This window comes from Nylanderia fulva, unplaced genomic scaffold, assembly GCF_048542155.1.
Source record: "Nylanderia fulva isolate GAGA-0341 unplaced genomic scaffold, ASM4854215v1 Scaffold26, whole genome shotgun sequence".
NCBI classification, from domain to species: domain Eukaryota; kingdom Metazoa; phylum Arthropoda; class Insecta; order Hymenoptera; family Formicidae; genus Nylanderia; species Nylanderia fulva.
The window spans coordinates 488,757-503,861 of NW_028190325.1; the positions used below are offsets into that span (position 1 = coordinate 488,757).

General features: G+C 33.1%; 1 protein-coding gene across 7 annotated transcripts in view; it reads right to left on the reverse strand.

Moving 5' to 3' along the window:
* Window positions 1–14,048, reverse strand: part of LOC114939677 (prominin-like protein) — a 41,649-nt gene extending 27,601 nt beyond the window's left edge. For 3 of the 7 annotated variants that reach the window (XM_085483566.1, XM_085483567.1, XM_085483569.1), the window contains exon 1: window positions 13,006–14,047. In XM_085483566.1, the coding sequence (XP_085339692.1) occupies window positions 13,006–13,330 (325 nt within the window). In that variant the 5' untranslated portion in view covers window positions 13,331–14,047. Of the gene's footprint in view, window positions 1–13,005 lie in introns of all 7 variants that reach the window. The other 4 variants (XM_085483565.1, XM_085483564.1, XM_029314054.2 and 1 more) reach the window with 3 other exon arrangements.
* Window positions 14,049–15,105: the final 1,057 nt, after the last annotated feature.

The following is a 15,105-nucleotide window of genomic DNA, read 5'->3' on the forward strand; positions in this document are numbered from 1 at the left end:
TTCAAAGAGATCATCTTCGAGTCTTCTCTTTCATAGGCGCTCTCCTCCAGTCAGAAGCAAGAAGGAAAGGTTGGGGAGAGGCGAAGGAATCGAGGAGAGACGGTTTTTCTTTATGAACGAATCTCTATGGTAATTCAAAGGGGGTAAGGAAAAGGGAATGAGACATGTACAGTCAATCTAGAAAGCGTTTCTATACTTGTTAAACTGGGTTGAAAAGATACTACACTACTCAGGAATCTCTTCAACATTATCATGGAATAGCTCCCGCGATTTATGCGACATTATATCGAATTTATCTCATTGTCAATAATTTCATATAGAAGAAAGACTCACTACGAGAAAAAAAACCGAATGGAAACTTGATTTATTTATGTAGCTTTAAAAAAAAATAATAAAATTGCAGTAAAAAAAAAAAAAGAATTTTTGATGCAAGCGCGAATCCTTCGCAGTTTATTCGCGGATTAATGATTTTATTGACGCATTGCGAGAGAACGACACGATCGCTGACGCGAGAGAGGCTATTGTGACGAAAGAATATTATTGTCTTTATTACGTGAGTTAGCCTAACTGTTCTCTCCGTGGAGTGCTGCGCAGCTGTCGAGAGCGAAAGAACGAGCGGGAAAAAGAAGTGCGACGCGTATTATAACGTACTGCGAATTTAATGAATGCGAGAACGCGTGAACTACACAACAATAGACACGCGAACGTGTATGTGCGTAACATAGTATCCGCGATAAACAAAGAAAGCGAAAAGATAAGAGAATCTATAACGAAATTAGACCAACAATGTCCATTAAGTGAAAACGTCAAATTAATTCAGGAATAATTAAATAGGATTAAAAATATGCGCGACGATGTAATAGAAAATTATTTTTAATGTATATATATATATATATATATATATATAGTAAAAAATATGTTAATATTTAATTTTAATGTTTGTTGTAAACAAAGAAAGAGAAAAAATAAGAGAATGTATAACGAAATTAGACCATGCAACAATGTTCATTAGTGAATACGTAAAATTAATTCAAGGAAGAATTAAATAGGATTAAAAATATGCGCGATGATATAAAAGAAAATTATTTATAATATACAGTGAAAAATATGTTAATATTTAATTTATCGATAGTTAAATATATAGTTGGGAAAAGGCTAATGTTTGTTGTAAACGAATTAAGAAAGAGAAAAGATAAAAGAATCTATAACAAAATGAGACCAACAATATCCATTAATCGTAAGTGAAAACGTCAAATTAATTCAGGAAGAATTAAATAGAATTAAAAATATGCGCGATGATGTAATAGAAAATTATTTATAATATATACATGTAGTTAAAAATGTGTTAATATATTTGATGTATTGATAATATGTTTGGGAAAAGGCTAATGTTTGTTGCAAAATAAATTTGCAATTTTAGGGATATTCAAAATCGTTAGCGCATACGCCATTGGTGCTACTGCCCTCGCGTGACTCACGCACCAGCATGCGTGAGCGTGATCTAAGCGGAAAATATGTACGTGCATGAGAATATACGGGATACGGGGAATAGACCAGTCTGCGAGGCGCAACGATAGGATATATCGAAACCGCGGGGAGATGCCAGCGAAATAAAAATTATCCTTTTTTCGCGAGTTGTACAAAATATTACAAATCATAAGCTATACACAGGAAGAAAATTTGTGTTTTCTTCTTAACTTTCTTTGTCCCCGTTGCGATTTTTGTGTTAAATATATTTAACACATTCATGTGTTTATTGAATACATTATTACTGTTGTGTTAATTGAACTTGAATGTTAAATTATTAAAATATAACCGAAGAAAGATGTAAAAATAATACAATGCGTGCATCTATTTTTAATTTAACATAATAAATATGTTCTGTTTTATTAGTGACAAGATTTATCTGTTAAAATTTACAGAAAAAAATGTTGATTTTTTAACAAAAATTAATTTTTTAAATTTGTTAAATTTAACAGAAATTTTTCAACTGAATATTATGTTCTAAAATACAAATTAGAGAAGAACATTTTTTGCAAGTATTTCAAATGCAATAGCAATGTGTCAGTTGAAAAGAATATCGATTTTTATATGCAATAAATTCAAAATATATAAAGAAGAATATATAAATATATCAGAGTGTATCTAAATAATAAATGCGAAAAATTTTAGATGATTTTTTGTCGAAAATTAATTATAAACGTATACTCTTATATCGCTCCCTGAGGAGTTTTATTTTTCTAAAAATTAAGTTTTTATTTTTTCTTACATTAAATGACATTTGGTGGATATTTTCCACTAATAAAAAGGATTTTTATTAATATTCCTTTTAAATGTATGTGCATGTTTAGTTTATATAAGAAATCCCCTTTAATTTTCTTCCAAGAATCATCTCCTAAAATTTTTCGCACATATTTAGATACACCCCGTATATTTAGGAGAAAAAAATAACACATCTTCGTGTCTTTTATATTTAACCGGTGACTTAAAAAACTGGCACGTTGAACTCGAGCTTTCTAACCGAGATTCTTATATGTATATATGCGTGTCGCGTTAGTGCAATGTCACCAGAAGATGAGGATAGCGAACACGTGTCGTGTTTCCGGTGATACACGCGAAGATGACTATAAGGAAAAAATGTGCAGCATGCAAATCGACCACGCAATGTCAAATTATTATTGTCACGTGTTTTTATTCATCAAACACATGCACAAGTGCAAAAATCCGTGACTCAACTTTCTAAACATGCATTTGCAATTTCTCTAAAATTTTCAACAATTCTAAATTATTTATTAAATATATATCTCTTTCGAGATATATAATATATATATATACACTTTATATATACACTAAAAAAAATTTAGTTAATTTTTATAAGTGTTTCAATACTGCCAAATAAATCACTTATTTGAAACTAATAATATTTATTTGATATAAAAAATATTTATTCGATATAAAAGAAAATCCTTTTCAAAACAAATAAATATTTATTTGTTTCAAATAACTGATTAATTTATTGAATTAAATATGTATCAATTTAGTCATTTTTTTCAGTGCATACCTAAAATACATGTATTGTATATAAAGATTTAGTAGAGAAACTCTCAAATTTATGCGAATGTACTCTAGATTGAATTCGTTGCGTATCAACAGATTCTCTTCGACTGACATGTCTCACACGAATATAATCTGTGTGTTTTTCTTGAATCTGTATTTTATAACGTGTCAGATAGATAACCAGATAGACGACGGTAATCGCGCCGTAAATTCTGGTTTAACACGCGTCTTCTCGACACGTTGATACATCGCTCTCATTGCGTTATATATACCAAGTTTATATCGCATACGTGAGTGCGTTTGTGGCGTGTGTGTTTACGTTACGTTGAATGTGAGTGTTATGGCTTTTACGAAAATAGAACAGATCGATGGTGTTTTCAGTAAAGCAAGAATAATGTCACTCTTATACACACCGATTTATATTTTTTCACATTTTCATTTTTCTCTCTTCTCCCTTTCTTTTAATCCTAATCTCTCACCGACACGTGCGCATAATTTTTCTTTTACTTTTAATTTTCCAATATTCAATTGTCTGGTAATAAATATTTACAATTTTGTCTCGATGACAAATTTCTTTTCGCGCAAGCTTTTCCAAAATGAATGAATTTAATTTTATCATGATGTAAAAGTATTGTTTTCGACATTAACCGATAAATTTGAAGCAAAAGAAAATTTGAATAATATTTCTCTGTCCGATCTATATATAAGGTAATTACAAAATAATCTTGGATAATAAACGCTCCTTCTATTTCTGACTGCAAGATTTTAAAATAGTTTTATTCATTAATAGAAGTACACTCTGGAATGTCTATAAAATGATCAGACACGACATCAATTCGCCAGTCCGTAAATGAAATTCAGACAATCGTTCAGATAGTCGACGTGTAAAGGTGAAAGGGACAAATAAGCGAAGAACAATGTTCTTTCGAGTCATTAACCGTGAACAAAAGTTTGAGGGTCGCGATGACGCGATAACGAGTTAACATTTCGATTTTTTCCAAGATCCACAGAAAAACTAAGTAATTGCCGGATATAAAATAATGACTCAAAATAATGACTTCTGATATTCTTCGTAATACCGTTTATTGATTATTTATTTACTTAATTATTTATTTACTTAATTATTTATTTAATAAAATAATGACCGTGAGTGATATAATTGTTATATTAACACGAAAGAGTTACAGGTTTTATGAGAGTTGCTTGTACTTGAAGAAATCAAATCTGTACCTCGAATCTATATATCAAAAATATTGGATTAGATTTTTATCTTATTAGAGTGATTATCTGCAAGATTAGCTGTGTAACATATGTCGAAGAGGACGACGAATCGAATCCTTATAGACGCAACGTTTGCGTTTTGTAGAAAGCGTTTATCAAGTGTGCTCAGTGTGGTGTAAGGTCATGCTTAACGACCGTTTATAAATTATAGCCCCTCATATATTAATGCCTTTTCTGCCCAAGGGAGATACACGCAAAAGCCTTCCAAACGATATCAACGATAACGATAAAATAAATTATCCCACAAACTGAAAAACATTGCGAACATTGATGACGCCAGAGATAATTTTCATCCCATAATTTCGCCAGAGAGATAGGAAGAAATGCAATTTTTCTTCTCTCATCTTTCTACATATCTTTTATCAAAAGAATATGAAAAAAATCCTCTCCTCTCTTTTCTTTTGTATCTTGCATTAATATAAATATTTATATATGATAGCATGTAAAAATAATAAATTATACATAAAATTTATATATATATATATATATATATATATAGCTTTAAAATATCCATCGAATTAATTAATTAATAATTATTTGAGATAAGTATCCATGTAAAAAAAATTTGATATTTACTAGTCAGATATATCATAAAATTAATTAGTCATTCGTTTATTCGTTTTATTCAATTTAATTATTACATCTAATAATAAGTCGGTATATAGTACCATAATAAAGTCTGTTTTCAGCTTTCAACAGCTTGTACATACAAATATTACACGACAACGTGAGATTGCTTGTCGATCGCCAACGCAGTTTTCGTTCGTTTTCGTTGTTGTTACAAATCGCAATTTCGTTGGAATATCGAACACACGTAAATTACGCGAGCTTTTGGAAACGCAAGCTTTACCCTTGTCAAACGAAAAGCCTACGCACCGGCATGATAGACCACCTCGCGGAAATTAAATCCCCGATTTTTACGCAGCTGTCTGCGACTCTCGCTGACTCTGATTTTTACAATCACGCAAACAATTGTTTCCATCTCGTAATTGTAATTGAATTAATTTTAATCAGTCAGTTTCGATGATCATATCATAGTTACACAGTAGAAAAATTTGTTTTCTTTTGTTAAAAACAGCCCCCGTTAAAATTTTTGCGTTAAATATTTAACACATTCATGTGTTAATTTAACATATTGCTGTTGTGTTAATTGAACTTAAATGTTAAATTATTAAAACAACTGAAAAAAGATGTAAAAATAATACAATGTGCATCTATTTTTGATTTTACACAATAAATATTATGTTTTGTTTTATTAGTGACAAGATTTATCTGTTAAAATTTACAGAAAAAAATTGATTTTTTATTTTATAATATAAGTGGGGATAATAAAATCTAAAATTAACATATTTTTAGTTAATTTTTACATTAAAACTATATTTACACCATTTTACACAAATTTATTTTAAATTACTTGAAGTTTTGCATTTATTTTGTGTTAAAATATTAACACAATATTTGTGTCTCCATTTAACATATCCATATTATATTAAATTAACACACAAATTTCTATAATATGGTCCGTTTGGGACATGTGATATCTGTTAAATTTAAGAAAAATTTTTCAACTGTGTACGTAAGTTTAATTTATCTAGTATAATTTATTGCAAATTTATAAATCGATATATAAATTGATGAGAAAACTTTTTCGTATTCTTTCTCACGCAGAACTCGAAGAGACTGCCTCTCTTTTGACGCGACACTACGAGAAGAAAATTATCTCTGGCAACATCTGACGGCATTCAAAGAGGATTAACACGCTGCAAATGCGTCATGTTGCATTTCATCAAGCTGACGCAGCGATCACGTCCGATTTTTTATCTTACCTTTTATTATCAAATGGTTTATTATTATCATGATTGTTATTCGTCGTGCGATTCTATTTTGATTGCACTTTAATGCGAGATATAGTTTTATCTACCCGTGCATCGATATAGAAATTGCACCATAAATTAATAGTTGTACGTGAACATACACATATTAAATTAATTGTATCTTGCTATAGGAGAGATATTAATAGTTTTTTTCTATATAAAAATATATATAGTTATATATATTATATATTTTAATATTATTATATATATGTATACATATACTCCTATATATACATTCTGCGAGAATCTACTGATATTTCCTAGTAAAATACAATTAACTTGACACAAATAGTATTTAATGCAAACATCATTAATTAGCAATTAATGTGGTGCATGTATAACGCGATATATCACTTCTGTTTATACTCTCGCAGTAATGTAAATCCATACGAGCGAAATAGTATCTATGCGTATCTATTCTCGAGATTTATGAGGCTTTTGTATTTTTACTATCGTTTAAATACACTTTTCCATCTCGACGGATGCGCCCAACCATGCGTGCTATACATTGCATTTTGTATTTGAATTTAGGTACGTAATACTGTGACTTGTGCAATCGACGAGGTAACGAAGAAGAAAAGAAAAAAGATACATGGGTTAAGTTGTAAACAATGCGATATAAATTTGCGCAAGAAATTTTACAAAATATACCAAAATTAACGGGCACATATACATATATTTTTTATTGCTTTAAATTTTTATTACACGAATTTTTTAATTCACTTGCCTCTTTTCCTGGTAAGAATTTAATTAAAAAAAATTAAAACAAAAATAAAAAGTTTTCACTCTCGCTCGTTTTCGTAAAATTCTTATGGTATTATTTGTCAAACAACTGTGCTTTGTCCACTTTGACTGTTTGTTGGAGCACCTCACAGTCACGTTTTTTTTTTACGATAAACTTATTTAGAGACTGCGCGAGTACATGTTTACGGTGCAAACAATTAAACAAACGATGCATTTTAGAACAGATTGGCTGTATAAACGAAGCGGTTATATTAATCATGCATAAGCAAAGAAAGGATAGTAAATTATATGTAAAAATCTTATAATTCATTATAATACATTATAGCGTAATATTTATTTTCTTGTAATTTAAAGCCTGTCTTTTTTTTATTTTAAATTCCGAAGCATAAAATACGGCGTGCCCTAAAGGTAAAAAGTGAATTTGCACGACTTTGCAATTGCGCAAATTCTTTTTGCACCATATGTACGCATTCTCGCAGCATTCCTTTGGGAATTCTCTTAACGTCGGAAATTCTTTTGGAATATTTTCACTACCACCACAGTTAATTTCGAATAACGTCATTATTCAAGCATGACTCATGTGATAATGTGATCGACGAGGTGAAAGGAGATAAGTTTTAGCGACTGAATGATTCCAAAATTTCGCGCTTTTATCGCTGCTCGTGCTAATATATATATAGGTATCTATATACACAAACACATACATTTACAAGGTATTTACAGGAAAAGACGATTCTCAGTGTAAAGATTTACGAATTGCTGTAAAATGTGATGTGCAGACAGAATTCTAAAACTTGTCGATATAACAAAAAGCGATATGACACACAATACAAAGAGTATATTATCATCATTATATGATATTGTATAGGATTATATCTTGACAAAAGATTGGATATCCATCTTTATATTACTTGTTTCCTGCGCATTGTGACTTTTCACAAAAAGAACGATGAAGAAAACTGCAAAATGCACTTTTTATCGTATTGTGTATAAATACCAAATAATTACTCTGACTTAATAAACTAATAATGTAATAATACTCCGATATAAATACCGACGCAAGTACTGATATTTAATCATGATAACGTAATCTTACACCTGAGATCGACGTTTATTACTTGTAAGTTCTTGTTGACGAACGAGATAATAGCGCAACTTAGAAAAATCGATGAGAAATTCATAATTCAATAATATATTGAAAAATGGCGCATTTTACAGTTGGGAAAAAAATGCAAAGGAGCCAGATAATTTTGAACGAAAGATTAATGTTCAAGGACACTTTAGAGTTGCACGAAAATGCTTCCATTTTGTGCTCACTTTTCTTTCGAATCCGCTCTCTATCTGGGAGAGGAAATGTCAAATGAATGGCGGCTTTTGTGCGATGACAATCAGACGATAAGATCGATATATACAGACATCGAGGGTGCTGTCAACGATTGATGAGGCTCTAATGTAATGTATATATACATATATGTATATGTACATACATCTACATATATATACAACACACTCTCCCTTTTTACGGAAAACGTTAATAAAATAATATCGACCGCCAATTGTATCGGAATGCGATTCCGTGATGCCGTAAATCATCTGTCAGTCTGAACGGGAAATTAATGTGCACGTTATATAGTGAACGCGTTGACGTGTGTCGCGGCTTAATAAGTTTTTGATCGATTTGCGAATCAATTGCTTCATACTGTTTAATTATTTTTCCCGAATTGAATAAATCTGAATCAATTATTTATTTTTTCTGATAATAAAGTTGTAATGCGTTTAAAGTAACATGTAACGCGAACACTAATTACTCAACTCATCGTAGTGATTAATTAATCTTCATCTTATCGCTATATCTTTAAGCGATGAATCACATTCAAAATTGTATTGACCCGTAAATTTAATAACAAGATCAAATTATTGCTAATGCAATGCTGTTTTGAAAGTGCAAAACTATGCGGGGGATATGATACGATTCAATTAATGTATATCGTATCCGTATAACATAAAAAAAAAAAAAAATAATAAGTATGCTATTTTAAGATGATAAATACATCGGAATGTGATCTTTCTCTCTGATATACATATAATTAAAAATTAAAAAATATACAATTTTTTTCTTTCTCAAGATGTTGAGACTTTAATATTTGTATATGATACACACATTGCACTAACATAAAAAGAAAATACTATTTATAAAAAATAATATTTAATAATATTTATAAAATAATATTTAATAATAATATTTATAAAAAATCTAATAACGAAAATAAAATGTTTCCTTCTCTTTTTTTTCGTTGAAATGATATAATTTTCGATTTCATAATCGTTTCCATTTTTTGTCAATCATCGAGCAAATAATAAAGCGATAAAAGGAGAGTCACGGAGAATCGGGTATTCGGAATGATCTGTATATATGTACTGTTCAAGGTGCCGTTATATTCGATCGGCGCGCGATCGGGAAATAAACTTGACAAAAAAAAAGAAGCAACGTCATTCTGTAAAGAAACAGCTGTCACGGGCCACTAAACAGCCGCGGATAGAAGTGTTAGCTTGACTATTGAAATCCAATTCCATCATCCCGCAATTTCCGCGAGTGTGAAAAGCAACTGTGTGGACACATATACATATATGTACATATACATATACATATACACGATGCGGTGTCGAGTTTCAGTTTATAATTTGGAATCACCTGAGTCTCTCGCGCTGTCAGCGCATAATAACCGGACCGAGCTAGTTACAACGCGTGCGTCTCCAGTTTCGACCGCATCCGGTACCGTTAAATCCGCCGCGCGAATTTCGGACGAAATTAGATTGTTGCGGGAGCGATCGTATTGTGTAGCGAATTCGAACTTTGTTCCATTGTGAACTCACTCATAGTCTCATCAGTGGTTGGGTGAAATTGAAATATAACGCAGACTTCAGAAAGACAACGATTTGCTCGCGAGATCTTGTATAATCGATACTGCTTGTATATAATTTATAAAATCTCGAATATATTTTGAAACATTTTTATTTTCTCTATATACTATATCTATATACTATACAGATATTTTGAACGCAAAATTGATAAAGAACCCTCAATTTAAAATATCGAAATCTTCACGATCTTATCTACAGCACTATATAGGAAGAACAAATGCAAACATAGATATAATATCTCGTTGTAGAGAGAGTGGAGTGGTTCACAATTTTTTTAAATAAACTGACGTGCAACGAGAAAAATTTATTTAAAAAACTCCAATTCTCACGAATGAATTTTATATAAAGCAATTAAACTGATGAGAGAGAGGGAGGGAGTGAAAATCTCTTATCATTATTTATCACCTACAATATCATATGTATCAAAATATTTTTTTAGTCACAAAATCATATGTTTGTTTTATTAATAATTATGTAATTTCTTTTTTAAAATAGTGAAATAATTAAGATATTTCTATGAGACTTCACAACGTTCAAGTATATCCTCGTCATAGGGCCGGTTGTTTCAACTCTTGGTAAATTTTACCCGACAAGTAGCATATCTTTATCTCTTTTTTATAACTTATCTGAAAAGAAACTGACCTGACTTATCTAAAACTATGCTACCTATCAGATAAAACTTATCGAGAAGTTGGAAAAATCGGCCTCTAGTACTGTCAAATACTGTCTCTCAGGCATGAATGGCAGCGAATATTGACGAGAAAACAGGAAAAAAAAATATCTGACAAGTGATCACTAGAGTTCTCTCTCTTGCTTCTGGACGGACGTGCGATGACGTGCTCTCTCGCTATCAACTTCCTGCTAGACGCGATACACACGCTCCTACGTTATTGCGCCTGGGAGGTCAATGATCTGCATAGTTCACAGAGTTATCGGAGTTTTTAACGAGTCACCCCGCGTTGCGCGGAAAGCATTTATGTGTATATATACATATATTGTGTATGTGTGTATATATATATATCGCTAATGTGCTACGAGAATTCTCCACTCTTTCTACGATACCAATAAGCTGCAGAAGCGAATCGCTAATTTTTATCATCAAACAAGATCATTCATAAATTACGAGCAAAAGTGTTCCTATATATATATATATATATATATATATATATATATATATATATATATATATATATATTCCGCGTCATAATTATCACGCATAATTAGAGACCAAATAGAAGATTTTGATAACTTGTTCAAGTTAATATGCACCTAATGTAGAAACTGTTTTATTTATGACTTGTGATGTAACGTGAAATAAGTCTTTCCAGTGGAAGACTTTAAAATCAGTAAAAAAAGCAAAATAAATTTTATAATTGTAAAAATATCAATTTGCATATTAAAATAGTAGACAATAAATTTAATCAGCCAAATAAGGATTAAAGAAGAATCTATATGTAAACATAAAAAATCGCGATTAATTCATTTATTGTGAATTGCATTTGAAGACAACAAAGGACGGACAATCGCATAAATTTAATCGGAATGGAATAAAAAAACGCGCATGAGCGAACACGTATCAAATCTTTTCAATTGATATCGATTTTCTTTGGATGCATAATCTCACCGGACATAAATTCAATTTATAAGGAATATTCCATAGGAACTTCGCGTGAATTTGCACGAATCGGAAAAATCAGATTTACGGATAAAAGCATTTATTCACAATAAATTCGAGTGGAAAATTTGTACGTATAAATGAATGAGCATTAATTTTTCAAGCCAAATGTAATACGATTTTTTTAATGTAATATATTTTATATATTATAATTGAATTGAAAATTAAATATATGACATTTCTTTGTGTAATAATTTAATTTAACAAGTTAATTTAATTTATTTTAATTTAATTTAATTTATAAAACTTTTGTAAATGCTCCAACATGAATATTGCCATAGTTCTGGAATATGATATAATTTTTTCTTATGTTTTGCATTTGTGACAAGATTATAAATAGTGCGCTTTTCTTCTGCTCGTTAATTAAAGTGCAGCTACATTAGCTAGCGCTTATTATAATTAAAATTAAATTCTTTTTTTTTATGTATATCATAAATAATATTAAAAGGTATAAAAAATGTGCACACAGTTAAAGTAGTGTCGTTGTATATCAATTTCAAGAATATGCTCATATTTCACATTCTAATTTCGCGATTAATTATAATTTCTTTTATAATGGATTTATCATTCGATTCCATGACCTTCACGCGTCATCCTCGCGTCGACCTCGAGTGTGCGATGAACGCATCCGCTTGTAAAGCAGGATTTCGTGCGTTGGAGTTGGTTAGTAAAGTATACGGCTTCTTGTAATTCGCGTTGATAACATTTAAAGTTAAAATCACATAAAGGGAGCCAGATATGCTGCCTCTCTTACTATTTCCCTAATCACTGTTTATAATATTATTTACTGCAAGACAAACATATTAAATTCGGAGCATCTCCATGTCCCTTCACTCTCGACTACGACACACGGTTCTTTCGAAATAAATTTTTGATGACACTTTACTAAAAAAATTTGTTAAATTAACAAATATTATTAGTTCAATACTGTCAAATGAATCATTTATTTGAAACATATAAATATTTATTTGAAACATAAATATTTATTTGAAACAAATAAATACTTTTCATATCAAATAAATATTATTAGTTTCAAATAAACGATTTATTTGACAGTATTGAAAAAAATACTTATAGGCATTAACTAAATTTTTTTCAGTGTGTATTAGCGAAAATATCAATGTTGCAATAGACAATTTTTCATAGAAGTTTTCGTTCTACAATTATTCTCCGGCAGCGAGATAAGATTTCTATATCCGTAATAAATTCTGAGAGCGAGCGCGATCACCTGTCAAACATGTTGACAGCCGGCGCTAGCCTTTGACAAGTTCGTCTGTTTACCAACAAGCGGCCGGCCATTTTTTTCGGGCGCGTATCGGCGTATCATTACAGGGCGTAACCATCGCGAGACGAAAATCCGCTTACCCTTGCCCTATCCCTGACAGTCCTGTGTCGCGACGCGTTTTCCGCCGTCGACACTTTTACGAGAGCAAAAAGAGAAAGAGCACTAACCTTCTGGATAAGCCTGCTTGCTCTGGACCAAGTCGATGAACATATTCGTTACGTTGTACAGCTGGCCCATGCCCTTCGGATTGAACTTGGTGGTGGCGTTGTAGGGCAATCCCGCGATGTTGATCGTCGAATAGGTGAGCGCCTGCGAAGCCATTATCTCGTTGAGCTGTCGGTCCAGATCCTCGCTGATCGCCCGCATACGGCTCGTCAGACTGTTCTCCTGACATGACACCGGCCGCCACACGAGCACAAGCGACACAAGACATACGCGGAAAAGCACCGAGACCGTCCGCGACGATCCGCGTAAACGCATGTATCGATACATCGTCACTCCGTCACCCGTCCGGGACGACGCGCCGCTACCGACTGACCCTTCTCGCGCCGCCGCCGAAATGGCGGAGCTTCCCCCACTCCGCCGCCGCTGCCCCCCACCATTTGACAGTTCTCGCGGCTCGTGACGACGCACAGTGCGTCCTCTATCGCGCTAGAGGTGAACTACGTTCCAGCGCTAAATACAACAGTCTGGAATCTTCGATAAAATTCTAGGTTGAACATAAAACTCAACGATGGCGACTTCCCCACGACGCACTCGGAAATTGCCGTTGTTTAAGAATTGAACACTTCACTGAATATGAGAGAAATCGAAGAATTCGCCGACTATTTATTGCCGAGTATTTCGCCATGAAGATGGACTAAAAAATTGACAATATGACGATCGTTGTCGTAGTTGATTTGCGATTTCTACGAGAATTAAGAGCGAAGTTCATCGCGCAAGCATACTTTGACACGATGACGCGAAAATGCAACTCGAAACGCGCGATGAGCTACTCAGAATACGATCGACAATATCGAACACGCCCGGTATCTCTCGCGATCCATCCTCGTGAACTTGTCGACTTCGAAAGAAGCTGTGATGCCACGCGATCCTCCCCCTCCTCCCTTCCTCACCTCACCTTCCGGGGAAGGACGAACATCGATGAGCGAAATTCCCTCGTCGAGATGCGAGATCGATTTTGCGCACGCGATGGCGATCGGATTTATACAATAATTAACTAAGGTAGTAGATATTAAACTGACTACACTGGCTGTCTATTAGATTTGACTATATTTATTGACGTTTCGACCATACGGGCTGTGGTCCTTTTCAAATAATAGACAGCCAGTGTAGTCAGTTTAATATCTACTACCTTAGTATTTCATTCCTGGCGAACGAAATTTAATATTTTATTGTTACAATAATTAACCATGCTAATTACAGATACTAATTAAGAATATTAATTAATATTCACCCTTGTCGCGAACCGGCGATGACTGCTCAAACGTTGACCACGAGTAATGCGAAAGTAAACCAGATGGCAGCAGCATTCTATAAACTGTGTTCAAAAATATACGTGGAAATATATTCATATAGGGAGAAACGCTCGATCGACCAATCAGGACGAAGAGATTCTCGCTCTCCGATTGGTCAAGGCGCGGAAGCTCCGACCAATCGGAGAGCGAGAATCTCTTCGCTCCGACTGGTCGCTCGAGCGCTTCACCCTAGGCAGTCTATAAAATGCTGCTGCCATCTGGTTTACTTTCTCATTGTTGATCAATGTTCGAATAGTCAGCCGATCCGCGACGAGGGTAAATATTAATTAGCAGCTATGATTAGCATCGTTAATTATCGTATAAATCCAATCGCGTCGCGTGTCCCGACATCGTGATCGCGATCGCACGTGCGAGATTGATTTCGTGATCGTGATCGCACGCGCGAAATTGACTTGTCGCTCACGAATCTCGCTCGACTTTCCTTCGTCCTTCGCGTCCCTCGCGTGACGTCACAGCTCCCCCTTGAAAATTCGCGCGCTTGAGTTATCGAGGACGGATCGCGAGAGTCACTGGGCGCTTATGACGCCGAAATTTTTCGTGTTTTTCGGCTTCGTCGGGGTCGTATTTCCGGTCATCGCGGGCGATCGCGCATTTCCTGTCGTATTTTCGTATCATTGTGTCGAAGTATCGTATATTAGGTTCGTAATTCTCATAAAAATTGCAGGTCGTAACCAATAACACGGTTGCGCTGCCATTTGCTATATTTTCATATCGAAGGTTCCTCTTTAA